Genomic DNA, 17,969 nt, shown 5'->3' on the forward strand with positions numbered 1-17,969 from the left:
CTAAGCCTGTTTTTAGTCTGGATAATTTTACGTCGTCATTTTTAGAATGACTAGCAGACAATTAAAGGACTAAGAATGACATATGTCATTTTTCATTATTTTTATTAGTATGTATTTGTCAAGACTCCTTAAGGATGACATTTATCATTTTCCGTCATTTTTATTAATATGTATAATATGATATGCTATAAATATGTCACTAAATATCATTTTTAACATATACTTATGACGGAGAATATTTTCATTTATATTCTAAAGAATATGTTTATTTAATTTTTGAAACAAATTTTTGTTTATTATTTGTTAAATATTTGTCTTGTTTGCCTTTATGTTTTTTTGGCGGAACAAAATAAATGTAATTGCTGACACGTCTTAAGAAATAACATATATTATTAGAGTATGGACCCTTAAAAGTGAGTCAAATCCAATCATACACCAAACTCAACCGTTTTGGTCTATTTGTTCAATTTTGCTGCCACACATCCTTATTTTCAGTCATAACCCGCTATATTTCACATTAATTTTTGCATTTTAAATCAACATTTACTCATTAAAGCCTTAAAAACAGTATATTTAATCCAGTTTTATGAAAATTAATAGGTATAAACAAACAATATTAATTCTATGCAGAGTTTATCATTAAGCAACCAACAAAAGGAACCAAAAAAACACATAAATATCCGTTACAATAACGTTTGAAGGTTTATACTGCACATATTAACCGACAGCCGACAGCCAACAAAGCACAGCCGGAAGCCATCTAACATGAAGGCATTGAGGTATTGTGCAGCATACAATTTGCATAAATCAACAGAGAAGCTAACCCTTTCCAATGCCCGGGAAAGGAGAAGAGGGAGGAAATGGAACTCCATAGAGAGAAGGCAGATCACGAGGATGACAATTTTGACAATTTTGATCGTAGCTTAGAAACTGTAAGGTCTACATCTCCAAAAGCATCCATGACAGCAACTGCGGATGGGAACTCAGCTCGGGATGTCAAGCTGGAAGATACATTGATCAAATTGTCATGGGCATCACATAGGCAGTAAGTTCGAGGATAATCCTATGTATCAGACTATTAAACTTCAGACCTCCGGTGTTAGATTTCATGAAATTTCACACCCATTTCTAGAAACTTGATTGTCAAGTTAGAATAGTCATGATGTAGAAGTATAAAATTGTGGAGTGTTTGGTAAAATAGCTTATAGGACAATTTTAGCTTATTTTAGTACAAATAGATAACTGGGTAGCCAAACCATCTAATACTAGTGTTTGTAAATCGGTTGGTTATTACACATTATTGCTACAACTAAGCTATTTTTGAACAAGTTTCTCTGGTCAAATCAATCCAATTACCTACAAGCTAGTTATCAGCTATCGGCCATTTGTAAAACATCCCCTATGTGAATGATTTGGGAAAGGTATGCTACTCTGAAGACTAAGATTTGTCAAGGACAGTGAATAGCAGTAGTCAATCTTCGTCAAGAATTCCTAGAAATTCTTTTGAATTTTCCCGCTTGAAGTTAGATTTGTAAAGGTTGTACGAGAGTTCTTTTACTTAACATTGGATCTTACTATGATCCATGAAATATTTTATTGAGGATATCAACAAATTACGATGTTTAAAATTTTAAACATGTACACATAACGGGTCTAACCCATTATATAACAATTAATAAACTACTAGGCATTACACAATTACTCACCTGAAACAGATTAATTACTAAAGACATTTGGTTTCATTGGCAGCATCACAGTTCTGAAAGGCTCAACAAAAACAAATAGATGTATATGACAGAATGTTCAATTATTTTTTGAAATTTAACATGCTTTTAGTCCAAAATGAACATGTAAGTCATTCTAGCATAAAGTATAACGTATGTTATCCACGTCACTAAGTAATATATTTTATCTGGATATTTCCCTAATAGGTCCTAATAATTGCATTTGTGTACCCTTTGTCCGCTGAATTTCATGTTTTTGCGTAGTGTGTCTTTGGTGTTTTTATAGGAATTTTTTCCTGAAAGCTCGTGCCACCCCATCCCGAGGCTAGAGCTTAAATGAAGGGGTCAATAAAAAATCACAATGGATTTGGAGGAGCCTTAAGTCAAGTCAAGAGGAAAAAAAAAAGCAACGAGCCAAAGAAGCCAAGTAGCAAGCTAACCTGACCAGCTCGAGCTACCACAGGCCCACTGAAATAATATTTTATGAGAAACAGAATTTTTGAAGGAAAAGAAACGGAATCACCTGACCAGGTTGGGCGGGTCGACCCTGCTAGGGCTAGGTTGCTGACATGATAAATTTGTCGTTTCACCTCTTTCATTGTTTCCCCTCCTTCCCAACGCTCTTTCCTCATTTGAATAAACCTTATTTTTTTCCATAAAACCTACTTATTCCTCCTGTTCCTCCTTGAGCTTACAAGAGAATCATGCCCTCTACTTTTGAAGACTTTGGAAGGATTGAGGCGATAGACATTGATTATCGTCAAGGTTTTGTTGAAAAGATGGTAGAGATTGGGTCTACATAAGCTCAAATGCAGTATGTAAAAGTTAGATTTTCATTAGGTAGTAATTTTACATTTTCTAATCAACATCTGATCATACACTTTAGTTTGATGGACTTCTTGATAGTGGGTCTTCTCCACTTCTTGAAGTTCAAAGTTGTAATAGATTCTTGTTTTGGTTTATGTTTCAAGTGAAACATTCTTCAAGTTATTTGGTTTCTGTTGAATATTTTGCATCTCACCATATTGTGGTAGCAAGGTTTCTCCAACCTTTCTTCTTTAATTTCCATGTTCATTTGTGCTTACTATTGTTAGGCCCACCAACCGTGAATGATCCGCATTAGTATGATATTGTCAGCTTTGGCCGGGTTCACACGGATTTGTTTTTGGGAACCTTCCCAAAAGGACTCATACTAGTTTAGGACTTCAAATGTACACTCAACAATCCCTCCCTCAAACCAAGGACCACATTACTCATGTCGTCTCCTCCAACGATATAATTTTTCTCATTGCACAGTCCCTTCACCATGAAACTTGCTTCCTTAACCACCATGTCATGAAGAATCTCGATACAAGTCACCAAGGCTAGATTCCCCCATTGCAAGGCCACATTAAGAACCCGCCCACACATCTGTCTAGCAATTTAGCATGCTACTCACGCTGTTGCTTCATTGTATACATATTTTCTTGGTTGAGCCTTCGGCTCTTGATACCAATTGTAACGCCCACCAACCGTGAATGTTCCCCATTAGCATGATGTTGACTACCTTGGGTCGAGCCAACACACGTTTGTTTGTGGGCACCTTCCTAAAAAGTCTCATACTAGTTTGGAGTTGGATCATTTATATGCTTGTCAAGACTTTCTTATTTTTTCAATGTGGGACTTGAGATGTACACTCAATAGCTATGTTGTACTTCATTTTTATTTTAGGCCCGTATAGGTGCTTAGAGTAGAATTTTTATGCTTAGTTTTAGTTTTGTTAATGAAATAATTATTTGTTAACCTTGTTTAATGATTCTTAATTTTTAATTAGTGGTTAATTAAGCATGTTTAGTTATATTGTGTTGCATTTATGTGTTTTTGTCCTTTAGTCCATGATGTGAGAGAGCTTTTGGATCTAGGGTTGGTGGATTAAACAGGGTGATTAGCATGTTTTAGGTTAGATAGAGGTTGACTTCATATGTTGGTTGCTAATGGTAAACTATGACTCTTGGTTGGAGTCACTCCAAACTTTGAAAGTTGAGTGAAGGTAGGGGACTAACCAGAGAAGGTGCGTCTCTATCTAACTCTAACCAGAAATGAACTTTACCATAACAAATGATGGGCGGAACTTTGCCATGGGTCAGCCGATTTTTTTTCAAAATTTATGGATTATTTTTAAAGTCAATGACGACGTGAGCGTATTGCAAAAGATTTTAAGCTTATCAGGAGTGAAATAGGTTATTACATTTGTGGAACATCCACATGCACCACAAAAGTCCTTTATTTCAATTCATCAAGTGGCTCCCACCTAAGTTGCACCTAGGCAGGGTCTAGGGAAATCGTATGAACATAACCTTAACCTTGTAAAAACAAAGATGTTGTTTTCTCCTTGGTAGCAAACATCATTTGCAACTTCTCAGAAATCAGATATGCACAAGATGATAGTTTCCTTTTACTATAATCTATTATAATCAGAACCAAAGAATCATTGGTTCCATTGAGAGGACAAGTATGGGTCACATACGTTGGAAAATATTTAGACAACAACAATGCCAAAGCCCTAATCCCACCAATAAATGTATGGTTGGGAAACGTATAATGGATGGTTTCACTATAGACAAGATTAACTTCAGAATATCAAGGCAGCACCTTACATACAGCCAAGAAAAAAAAATAAACCAAGGAAAATAATACCTGTTTCTGAGTACGATACAAGGCATGCCTGTAATCTCAGCAGCAGCGATTGCAGGTTTGCTTCCAGCAACAAGCACACAGTTTTCAATCGGCGCTTCTGCAGTTTCTGCGCCTGCTCGAAGTGCAGTCACTGTCTCCTGCAAACTGGTTTACACTTAAGTTATTAGTATATAATTTTTCAGAATGATAAATGACATTTTCCAGAAGGCACAGGATAATCAACATCAAAACACTAAACTAAAGTTTTAAGCCAAACATCGATTAAGAAAAGGAAATTTTTGAGAAAAGGATGGAGCAACCATTTAATACTCATTCTCTATCTGTCCGATCCCATAATGAGAACCCATCATGGCCATTAGCAATGTCAAATAATGATCATCAATATATGGCAGTTATCTCCAATCATTTAAAGTAACATTGTAAACTAAAAAGGTAAATACAACATGAAGTTCCAATAAAACTCTTTCAAGCATCCAGATAGAATAATATACACACGCAGAGCCTAGAGAATATGATGCTAAAAAACAAAACAAAAAGGAAAAAAAAAAATTCCAAAATGCACTATGTGACTGTAATTTGGAAGGATATCCTCCACAACAATTATGCTTAACCCTTGATTTCAATTTCCAACATATGGGGTCGGCTAAATGAATTTGCGTGTGTGCACACCACCCCAAGAGCTCTTCTACCTTACCATACCCATAAGCCTTATAATTACACTCTTTATACTAATCCACTTTCCCTCTTGTACTACTCCTTTGTGAGTTATCCTAATAGTGAGAGTTCAAAACAGATCAACGTAAGAGATTAGCAACAATATATATTATATTTTATTCGGCTCTATCTTATACTAATCTACAGATGGACATGAATAGTTAAAATAGAATACTAAAAATGATTTAAAAATTTTAAGGAGTTTGGACAATAATCTAAGTCTCATTTCATCATAAGAATATCAAAATCAAAATACATCAAAAAAAATAAAAATAGTACTCTTAAGAAGCTAAAGCCATAGTTTAATTTTCAAATTAGTATCATTTAGACTTAAATTCAGTATTACATATAGTGATACCGCAAGCAAATGACAAATAAAAAAAATTATCAAATACAAAGGTTAACACATCCAGAGGATAAACAAATATGAAAAGGAGGGAAAAAAGAACCTTTTAGGTGTTCCGGTATTGATGTCAACATGCAGCTTTAGCATGGAAGCCACCTCCTCAGCTATCCTTTTTTTCTCACCAGCAACTATTCCAAAAGAAGACCAAATAGTCTTTCAGAAAGCAAGCTCTGACTTGTAATACATTTTAGATGAATGAGTAAATACCTGCTTTACTTGCTTCATTAGCAAGTTTCTCATCCTGACCTGAATATTTTTCTACACCATGTACAAGTTGTGCATACGAACTATCTTTTTTCTCTGTTTTCCCAAGTACTTTTACTTTCGACATCCTTTGGGGTGCAAGCTTCTCAACTATAGCTCTAAGCAAAAAGAAATTGATCATCCCTCAGAACAGATGATATTGCAAAGTAAAATGTGGTTAAATAAATTTGACAGCAGAATTTATAGTACCAATCAAAAGAATATTTATGGCCAAAAAGATATAGTACATTTTGACTCAACGTGGTACACACAATTTTTTAAAAAAAATATAGAATGTCATTTTGGCATGTAGGATCATAGAAGTGTTGTAAATATAGAGACAAAGGAGCTTCATCCATGCGAGCGTTTCACATATCTTGACTTAACTTTTCACGGATGCTAATGTGGTCTTACCTTACAAATGAACATAACTTGAACTGTCTTCCCAACAAAAAAAAAAAAAAAAAAAAAAAATTTAACTCAGGAAAAGGACTGACTTGACATAAAACTCATTTTCTTTTGTCTACATGACGAATGTCGAGGCAGGTTAATGTAACAGATTTATTTTGCGAATCCACTAAGAGGGAGAGGATTTTTTAGATCAATGGTAGGTGAGACAATGCATAAGCTCTGAAGAAAACAGTTATAAATAAGTTGCTTATCGACCCCAAAATTATGAAATCTTCTAAAACAAAGGCCATTAGATAAAAATGTACTTTAAGATAAAATTCACCAACGACATGTTTTATGATTACAATAACAGACTCGATTACTAGTTAAAGAAATAACTTCCGAGTCCTTATTATTGGATGCTGTACACATTTCGAGATAGCAGAACAGACATCCCATAATTTACCATGTTTAACTCCATAAGCATTGAAAGACTTCCAAAAGCTTTTCAAAAAGAAAAACAGACCTTGCTGTCTCTTCCCCAAACTTACTCAATGCTGTCAAAATTACAACGCATATGCCTTCTTCACATGCATCATCAATAAATCTGAAAAAGAACCCAAAACAGCCTTATGCAAACTGTAACAGTAGATGCCTTTCACCTATAAAAAAACAAATACATGGTATCCATGCCTTGCAAAAAGCATCCATGGCATAATAATGATGCAGAGGCAAGGGCAAAACATACCACAAGAGTTTTGTATGAATATGCATTAATCATTACATGTGTCAAAGAAATATCTTCTAAATTGACATGAAGAGCTATGTTTGTGGATGCTTATTTATTTTCATTTCTTATCGCGTTGTCCACAAGAACCAAATTTTCCTCCCTAAGTTTAACCGCATAGATTATAACGATTCTTTACTTATTTCATTACATGTAAAGGAATAATAAGAATATAAGCAAATAATCAAAGAAATTTTAAGACACCACCATTATAGCAAATTTTTCGGCGAGAAACAACCTTTTGGAAGTAATTTTGTGTAGCATTACCTTCAAACAATCTTTCCTTTTTTTCATGGAGCTACTACTTGACAAGATCTTGTGCTTTGACTTTTTATTCAGACGGGACCATAATTAAAAGCAAGGCCACGCTTTACGAATCATAAAACTCAATGAAATCTATCGAACGATACCAACAGCATCATAGATGTGCAAAAAGAATTGTGTTTTAGACCGTTTCAAAGAATATCTCATGGTTTCAGTTGATATTTGACTAACGACAACTGTATCACCTTCGTTAAAGCATCACCGTTACCATTATCATAATCACGAGAACTTTTATCATGGCCACTATATTCCAAAATATTTCCAAATACATCCATTTTTCCTTTATTGAAATATGACCATACAATTCTATTTACCCGATGATAACTCTTAATACTTCTACACTAAACTCCTCACACCTACACCACCCTAATTAATTATGATCTCCAACCTAACCTTTTCTCTTCTCCCCCATCCAATCTTTCATTAGTCCACCTCTCTCCCCTCATTTTTTCTCATGCGACCAGTTGCCTCACTCTAATGCTTTCCATAAATTAACAACCAACCGTAAAATCTCACACTTTGATAATTCACGACAAGAAAATTTACAAGAAAAAAATGAATACAAAGACACGAAAATTTACGAGAAAAAAGGTGTGACAAGAAGAAAATTATCACTCTAAATCATAGTCATACACTGTTAGGAAGATGCTTATGCACTTCTCACTAACTTTTCTTGCCGATACAATTGAATTGTCCAATTTGATGGATGAAATATTAAATCCAAGAGTGACCGTTGGATAAAAAAAATCCAAAGATACAATTGCAACTTAATATAATTGACTATTAAGAGTGGAGTTATTTCTACATTTTAGAAAAGTAAACAAATGTTAAAAAGCAGAGATTCTTTTAGAAATAAAATTGCATTGATTGAGTTATTTTCTATTTTTATTCTTTTGCTCTATTAGCAATGATAGTGTAAGAATGGTAAAAGAACCAAGAAAGTAATGGTTATATGAAGTTGTAATTTAATGGTTATAGAGGATGATTCCCTTATAGTTATGATGAATGTACAATGATGCATGAATGCATGGAAGGCACAAAAGGGAAAGCTTAACAATAAACCACAATTAATTACTCCCTCAGTAGGAGATTTTTACTCGTATGTACAGCAAAATTGAACTTCTAAAAGATAGTTTGCCTAACAAATAGTATTTCGTACTGGTGAGGGAATTTAGGGTGGGGGAAGGTGAACATAGGCACAATTCCACAACCAGCTAATACTATTAAGTTTCCTTGTAATCTCTTCTATAAGAACAATGACAAATAAATTTTCATTAATTTGGCCTTTAATCATAAAATTTGTACATATAACAAATATTAGATCATATAACATTTATTAATAATACATGAAATCACAATGACGCTTAAACACATAAAAACTTACTTTTCAACTCCAGGTCGTAAAGGTGTGCTCTTTGTCCTCAAAAATTCACCCAATGCCTTCTTCTGTAAAGTTGAGAAAAATGAAAAACTCTTGGAGCTTGTAGTGCAATAAAAATTGAAAATTTTATAATGGAAAAATAAGTCCAAAACTGAATTGATTGGCAACATTTATTGTTAGCCAATAACTTGTTTGTAGTAAAGTTGTTGTCCATTCTCGATGAAGCCGTAGATTTAAAGTTTTATAGTTTCTGATTATCATATACAACAATTCAAAAGCCTTAAATCTTGTGTTCTCATTTATGTTAAGCTGTAGATGATATTTAAAATCGAGGGTCAATCACAAACAACCTCTTTGATATTACGAGGGTAAGGCGCCTACATCCATAGTGCAAAAAACAGGCCGAATAGTATCGACAAAGTTGCAAGGGTTTTCAAATCTGCTAAACTGATATTATCCACACCCTAAAGGTGTAAAGAAACATGTCATAGGTCGGTTCAAGAGATATATTATGGTCTTGGTTGATATTGGCAGTGTGCCTCTTTCACCCCTTTATATAATCACCATGGCTGCAATTAGGGTAATGGAATTTTGTTAGTACATTTTTTTATAACGATTAATAGCTCTTTTAATTTTAAATTTTTTTGATTAAGAAATTTTTTTATTAACGAAGATGCCAAGAGGTATAGTCATAGAGACAAGGAATCCCATATATAATTAGAAATATCCACAATATATCTCTCCTTTTACTTCTACATAAATCATTAGGAGAACAATGTTCAAAAAGACCATGCACCTTTGCCCCCAGTAAAGCCAAAAATTTTACCTTCTCCCAAGTTACCTCCATAGTAAAAATTGAATTTTAAATTTTCCTATTCCTTTTTAACCATATGGACAATTAAATAGCAAATGAACAAATTATCCATAACTTCTTAAGCTCACTATTGCTCCCTATTATATATTTGTACTCTTACTTGAGCTTAGAAGTAACTAAGCTTATTTAATTCAGTATTGGGTCGTCCCTTTGATTTTGCTGCAATTGGGTTATCCCTTTGATTTTGTTATATATCTATTTTTATAAAGGTTACATCCTCTCATAATCTCATCCACAAATCTATATCCTCTCTTCATTTCATTCACACATTTATTCCATCAACTTGTTTTTAATTCTCATTCTCCCATTACTTACCAAAATTTAAAAGAGTAACCTCACCCCATTGTAGCAAAATCAAAGGAGAAAAGAAAGTAGAGTTCTTTAATTTAAACCTATTTTAAAATTCGTATATGGTCAGTTTCTATAGTTTGCCTCTCATCATGGCCCTCATAGTATTACAATCACGTTATATCTGCTTGGATCTCCCTTTTCGTCATTAATGATCACACTTTCAAAATTTTTCTAATTCAAGTTGCAGTTAAACCTTGAACAAACATACTTCCTTTGTATCTTATGAAGAGCACACTTAATATCACCATCCTTTTTTTTTCTTTCTTGATAATGCTAGTGTTGACAATGTTGATGCTAGTAGATGGAGGTTGAATAGAAAGCCTTTTGTTGGAACTTAATTGATGTTAGTCGATTCCTTCATCTTCTAATAACTTAAACTTCAACCTCTTACATGTTCCTATATGCATAAATGACGGACTTTTGGGCCATGCATTAACTTTAAAAGAACACACTAGTGAATAAGATGTTATTTTCTTCGAAGCAATACGTTAAATTCTTGCATTTTCCACATCAATACCCCTTTGTTTAAAGAAATTTACCAAGCTACCGTAAATTATTGATAGGCTCATAAAAGACCATCATAAGATTTGAATCAATAGAATAATGGTTTTTACTATTATACATATCAACACAGATAACTTTTCATTAAGTGCATGGACTTGACTTGTCGTTCTTCGATTTGCATCAGATTGATAGAATTATGTTTCGTAGGGTGAATATTGACTAAAACAGAACAAGTAAACTAAAAAAGGGACAGTCCTCATCCAAAACCAAATGCATCGATCGTTCAATATTGGGAGGAACTTTTGTTCCTTGGTCATCATGTCCAAAAACATCAAGCATTGCACATGGGCAGTTGGTTCAAGGAGTAGTTAAAGTTGTCTTAAGAAGTCCAAGTGACTTCCAAGCAAAGGAAAACAAGTTGAAGCACACAACAAACTCATTACCCATGTTCATCATTATATGAGGAATCACAATTTCCTTTGGACAACTTTTATAGAGAGGAAACATCAAAGAGTTTCATTCATTAAGTTGTTACAAACTTCAAGTCATATGCAATGTTGATTACTCAATTGATATTTAGCTAAAGCAAACCACATTCACTCTAAGAATGTATTGAAGAAGAGAAATTATTCTTAGCTTAATTGCAACCAATACGGAGCTTACATTCTCTATTTGATAGCATTCAAGTAGGGAGTTACATAATTAAAAAACTCATCATATGATGCTCTTTATAAACAATATTTAGTTTATTAGTCAGATTTTTATAAAAGTAATAAGAGTTCAAGCAACTCATTAGTTAGTAGTATAATTTGGAGTTTATTAAAGAGTCAAAGTGATGCAATAACCTCCTTCCATGCTTGGTTATGAATCAAAACTCAGGTGATGTATTTAGCTCATTTTACGTACTAAAAGCTTAGAAAAGTTCTAGAGTCTTAGGGAGTCACAATGCTCATCAGTTATCTTACGCAGTAGCATTAAGAAAAAGATTCCAAGAAAGTCTTTTAGGATGTAATCTTTCCTTATACATAGTAGTAGAAGCTACTCAAAAATAGGTAGAATGGTATTTGATTAAAATTAATTTTTTGTGAATTGAACCCAGGCAAACTTAGTGTAGCTCAAACCATCATCAAGGATTCTTTGTGATGACTTGAAGGTGCTATAGGAAAGTGTGTCTTCTTGAGTTGCTTAATTGTTTATTCGTTTCCTAGGTGTGTACAAAGAGATGGTGGTTAGATTGTTTTATCTTTGCTTATTTTCTACTCATTTCCTTCCTTTCTTCCAAAGCTCTTTTAAGCAAGATTCTTCACCCCTCGTTTTGCATCAACCCAAAAGAAAAATGTGTCAACAATGGGATAGGATTGTAAATCTGAACCAGGAAAATGTAACTATTCAAATACAAAAAAAAACGTTCTATAAATGAGGTAGTTCACCATGTCACCATGCCTCATCATGGTAAAAATAGCATTATTATTTATTATTATATGGAACAAAAATAACTAGTTTATGATAAATAAAAATCAAATATCCAACGAACTCAATAAACAAAAATCTGCACAGTTGAACATATTCATCATAGAAAATAGTTGTATGATGTAAGATAGAGAGGGAACCTTTTCCTCTAACACGCTTTTCATAAATGTATCCTTTTCGCTAGTGGGCAAAGATGTTGGCCACCCAATCTGTCATAGGTAAGGCAACAAAACAAAGAACGCACGGTTAGAAAAAACAGACTGAAATACTTGACATATGGCATGTTAGAGAAATCTTTAAAAAGTCTATCATCTCTTAATACTCGCCCAAACCTTGATGTCAAATGTGTGACCTTGTATTACCCTATGTTCCTATGCCCACATCGACTATTTCAATATGTAATACCACCTCCATTCGCACTTAGTTTACTCACTGTGAAGTATCAAGAGATCGGAAAGGGTGGTGGGGCCAAAGAAGAATGTTGCTGTGTGAGGACTGAGGAGAAAATCTGACATTTATACAAGATCAAGTGGATCTTTGGTCCTTTCCTTAAAAGGAAATGGATAAAGTAAATATGAACTAGTAGATACAGAAAGAAAACAAACTAAATGTAACGGAGTAAATTTCACTGCGAAACAAGAGAAATCAGTCACAACAATGATCCAATGCATCTCACACATTATATACATATCTCGGTTGAAATCAAACAACAATGACAAAGCCTTAATCCCAACAATACGGGGTAGGCTACAGCCTACAGTCATGAACCAAAAACATATAATGTGAGATTGTTGCTAAGAAAGATCCCAGTTCTAATGAAAACAACAAATGAATGTCAACCCCTCATTCCCAAAAGATGGAGTTAGATACATGAAGCTAAACAAAATAACTCATGAGATAGCCTGCAACAATTTCTCCTATTTCATTCAAATGACTAATAAATAGGATGTTTATAAAGAAACCTGTAGAAGATACATAATTAATTTTCTTATTTTGTTATGGTGAGTGGATGGTTTATTTGGGGGAGAGTTTTGTTACTTGCATAAGATCATATCCGTATATTCTTGTGTGTATAAAAAAGGGAAATGAAGGAAGAAACCAAGCAATGTATTGACATTTAGAGCGTTTACACCCAAAAAATTCAGCATGAGTAACGTAAGTTAAGTTTAGAAAAATAAGTTCCATTGAGTAAAAATAAGGTGAGGATAGGGCCTTGAAATATAAATCGGATTTTTATAGGGTCTGAATTCGCAATTAATGGTTTAACCAATCAAAAAAGTATACATATGTGTTGTGGGAAATTCTTTCAACAAAGCAAATATTACTAACCCGGTTAAAGTACAACGAAAGCATTGTTTCCTCATTACCAGCGGCCTTCCTACCAATATACAAAAATTTAAGTAAGCACCAAATAGCCATAATCATGATTTCAACGAGAAACTTAAAGCATGTTTGCTTAGGTCATACACTAGAGGTAAAGATTTAGATCTCCATTTAATTTAATTTCTAAATGCAAACACATTACTAAAACAAAAGCCACTTCTACAAGATCATAAACTAAATCATTTTTTAATAAAGAAAATATGTTAATGGAAAACAAAAGTACACTTAAGGGACAAGATGTCCCATCCATGAAACTAGCTATAAAATAACCCTTTGTTCACTTCGACAAAGACCATAAACTAGTTATAAATTTCAACTATATAAAAAAATAGTCATTAATAAGTTAACGCATATCTAAGGTGCTTGATGTTATAGATCCTTGTAACAACAAAGAGATGATTTCGGTTAACCCTTGATTGCAAACATAATTTGCAACTTCACATAAATAAGAATTATGAAATGATTTAATGAGTCATTTTACTATAGTCCATTAAAATCCAAAATCAAAAACCTATAAAATTGTCTCTACATCGAGAAACGACATATCTAAGGTGCATGATATTATAGATCCTTATAAAAAACTTAACTACAATTTTTACTGTGATAACTACAACACAATACATCATCCCCAAGACACAACATGGTGACCTATATCATGAGCAATACTACATGTTCAAACCATGATGGTGAATGGAACTTCATTAGGCTAGTAGGGTTTAATGCTTGTGCTCCCTTATTGGTGGCGATGGAATTAAGTGATGATTACGACAAAGAGTACTATAATGGGTACATACCTTAGTGTCAAATATGTCAAAACTAAAAACATTACACACAGAAATTTTCCTAAACTGACCTAGGAGCATGTACTTGGCAACTACAAAACATATTCTAGACCTTATTAGCCCTTTATATACAAATACAAGACTATACATTGCAGCTAAACTTATTTGCTAGTTCTTGCCAAATTTTAGACATATGCCCATTGGCGAGTACATGTCACATGATGTTTGATTCTCAATGTTGGCATTTTTCTCTTTTTAAGTACAACTCAAAATGATTGGAGCGTACTTGAAGTGTTATATAAGGATTTCATACCCTTGTCAAAGTGTCAAGTGTTTTGGACATGACAGGGATACGTATAGAGAGATATAGTTGTCAAAGTGACAAAGATGGGTACAATGCAATAAGAAGCATTAAGAAAAGGAAAATTGGGGCAATTATCACATCCAATCATCAAGCATCCACTAAGGAAATTGGGAGTATCAATAGCTTTACTCTTTCATAATTTATCCAGATAATGTTTTCAAAGTAGAAAATTATTTCTAAATTAAAATTCCAAATCACCATATCCAAGCCTAGTTGAATATTTTTTGAATACTCATTCTTTCCACAAATTTTGTTGATATTTGCATGCAAACTTTTGATTTCAAGAGTATTGATTCATGCCAACATAGAGATCAGAAAGTATTGTTTTACTATACTCATCCAACCACAACATTGCCATACTCCCTCCCCCAAAAAGAAAACTCACAAAAAAAAGTGCAATGGAGTAATAACAAACCTTGAAAGATCTGCGTATATAGGTTCAGTCCATTTTGCACAGTCCAATCCAAGCTTTTGAAATGCTGATGAATATAGTACAATAGGAAAGTGAGGATTCATATCACCCACTCAAAATATCAAGCTAATATCCATAGTTGCCTCTTCCGTACCTACATTAAAGGCTTGACGGTTCCCAGAGCGATAAGCATCAATGAGGACCCTGAAACAATAAGAGCACCATTATTGGTTGAATATGATACTTACATTAGAAATGAAGCCTTTTGCGTATTTTTAATATAAATTAAGTTTGTAGCTATGTCAATGTCACATGTTTCATAAATCATAGCTGATCAAAATCTGATATTTCGTATTGGTAACCATTTTAAAAAATTGTTTCAATTAGAACAGTAGAGATATCAACATAAGTAGTAAGGGTCGTAATCACCCTAATTCAATGAGGCAAAGGATGAAGGTGCTCTCATATTTTCAAATCAAGCAACAATGACTAACATCCACAACACACACTTGAAAAGCGCCATCCAATTTGTATAGTATGCTATCAAAGTTGTATTTCCAACTAGTTTAGCTTTTACTAACTATATTGGTTTTTCTATAACTCTGAATTCCCCTTATATGATGGATATAAATTTATAAAGCACAGTTTTGACTCTTGTGGAAAATAAGAAACAACGTATTTGAAGTCATCTTTATTTGATGTGAGACTAAAAGTTCTCTCTCTTTCTCCTTTATGATGAAAATGAGATATTTTTATTCATATTTATTCCGCTTTTTGTTAGAATATATTATATAACATATCTTGGGGCCTCAACCATTAGCTTAAGTTTTTGGTTGAGTTGGTTCCTTGACATGGTATCAGAAGCCTGCATGACAAGAGGTTACGGGTTTGAATCTTAACCACCCCTCATTTATAGTGGAATATTTAGCACCAGGTATGAAGAGGGCTTGTACTGCACACTTCTAGCCCAAAGAGCTCTTGTGTGAAGGGGTGTGTTAGACTATATAACATATCTTGGGGCCTCAACCATTAGTTTAAGTTTTTGGTTGAGCTGGTTCCTTGACACTTTTCTTAAACCAAAAATAACATTTTTTTTTCTCTTTATTCCACAACAGCTTGAACAGCTTTACACATTCTCTTTGTTATTTAGATAGAAGCTATAATGCTTATCCTCGAACCTTTTGGTATCTTTTGTGTTCTCCATAACTTGTTAAAAAGGTTAGCTAATTCATAAAATATAATCTTATCAGTAAGAGAATTATATGTCCTGCAAACTGCCTTATATTGCTTCATTTTCTTCAAAGCTTTGTCCATGTCCACTTCTTTTATTCTTCTCATCTAAATAAAAGTTAAGGTGACCGAAAAACTGTAATGTTATACTAGCAACATACTTTCAAAAAATTTGCAGTGGCCAAATTATAAAAATAAGCCTCAAGAGTAGACCATGAAAGTGGGCGGGCCTCACTAGCCCCTAATGTGCCATTGAGAAACTCGCTAGGATACTCCTTCAATCTATCCTTGTTCTCTTGGACAAGAATGTTTTGTTGTTCATCCTTGCCCGACCAAGATTCTTCCATTTGTTCTTTTCTTTAGGCCATCCTATATAGATCTTTCTCATCTTCTCTTTAGTCCCGCTTGTTATGTGTTGGTTATGGTTTCCTTGTATTTTGAAATGTTCTCCTCACTCCTACATTTTCCTAAAGCTAAATAGCATTCTTTCTACTCTACTGCGACTTTTAATTCCGCGTGCCAGCACATTGTTACAGGTGTTTTAAAAAAAAAAAAAAGTTATAATCCCAAGCATACCCATATTCTTCTCATTGCAGCCCATGCTTACCTAAACTTCCTGGCATTATTTTTTCCAAGCTTTTATCCTATGTAAGAAACATTGTGACTAGGAACTAAAAAATATGAACCACTTTCTCTCTATATTAATCTCTCTCACCTCCATAATCTCACTAACTCCTCTCTTGTTTCGTTCCATTCGCATTCTATTCTCTCTGACAGAAGAGAAGAAAAAAAATTAATCAACTTTCTATACGGTGTTAAAAAATGATATTCTTCCGATATTTTAGTCTAGTTTTACTAAAAAAATCCCATGTAAAGGTGCGTATTCAAGCTTGTTCAACTTCGAAAGTTTCTTTTTTCTTCCCAAAATTCATTCTCATTTATATACTCCCTTGTCCCATTTAAATTGCTACAAATGGTTTTATGTTGCTTTTTTGAGTTAGGCTGGGATACTGGTTCTGATTCGTGAAAATTCATCGAACAGCAAAACATATTGAAATTAGGAAACTTGTATTCACTTTTTAACATAGGGAATGTCCCAATACTCCACAGTCCACTCTTACCATTTTAGTGCTATTAAAATTTACTCTTTCCCCTTTATTTCACACAAATATAAGTTCGGATAGCATAAAAATTTCCTAATAAGGAAATGTAACAACTGATTTGAACAACAAAAAGGATTATGTAATAAAAGGAGTTAAAGGACCATAACAATACATGCAAACACGAGAAAACCTTAATCAAGGTCACACAGATCATCAAAAGAACTATTTGAATTGGAGAAAACCCTACTACAATTTGAATTTTCACAATTTCAACTTCCAACACTAACAAAGCAAAATTAAAAAAAAACAAAAGAAAATCAAACCCATCAACTTCCAGAAGAACAGCAATTCGATCGGATGAGGGGTCATCGGGAGTATGGCGATGGTTACTGCAACAAATAAAGCAATGGGAGGACCGACGACGACGGAGAATGGGACGGAAAATCAAGCTTCGGAGTTTAATATGAGAAGTTGAGAAGCATGTGTGAGGGTGAGAGTAATGGGGAAGGGAAATTTGTTGAGAGAATCCGCCATTGATATTGATTGAGGATTGAATGAAAGAAGAGCAGCGTATGGACGAAGTAGCTGTTACGCTTTCCATTGTTGAGCACTCAGAATCAGAAGTCGGGAATTTTAGTTTTGCTGCTCACCGCTGCTCTATCTATGTCCTACCACCTTCCTCAACAGACATGCTCACTTGTACAACTGTCCGCAGAGAAGTCAAACCATGGGCCTAGGCCTGGGCATGGCACTTTATTGAACAACACAAACTATTTAATAGACCATCTCTAATTGGATCAACTTATTTATATATTTTTTAAAATTTTGTAAATAGACATTAAGAATGATTT

The 17,969-nt window shown here is 33.8% G+C and overlaps 1 protein-coding gene across 1 annotated transcript; it reads right to left on the bottom strand.

The window, feature by feature from the left end:
* Window positions 1-550: 550 nt before the first annotated feature.
* On the bottom strand, window positions 551-17,842 carry LOC130824448 (CBBY-like protein). Its single transcript, XM_057689460.1, has 11 exons — window positions 17,442-17,842; window positions 14,940-14,989; window positions 14,789-14,852; window positions 13,174-13,222; window positions 11,985-12,053; window positions 8,649-8,710; window positions 6,680-6,760; window positions 5,728-5,882; window positions 5,564-5,648; window positions 4,401-4,544; window positions 551-1,001 (listed from the first exon to the last, which is right to left on the bottom strand). Exons 1-11 carry the CDS (start codon window positions 17,717-17,719, stop codon window positions 887-889), a joined length of 1,152 nt encoding a protein of 383 aa, XP_057545443.1. The 5' UTR covers window positions 17,720-17,842; the 3' UTR covers window positions 551-886.
* Between the last annotated feature and the right edge of the window lie 127 nt (window positions 17,843-17,969).

The sequence above is a fragment of the Amaranthus tricolor genome, chromosome 9 (assembly GCF_026212465.1).
Source record: "Amaranthus tricolor cultivar Red isolate AtriRed21 chromosome 9, ASM2621246v1, whole genome shotgun sequence".
NCBI lineage: Eukaryota > Viridiplantae > Streptophyta > Magnoliopsida > Caryophyllales > Amaranthaceae > Amaranthus > Amaranthus tricolor.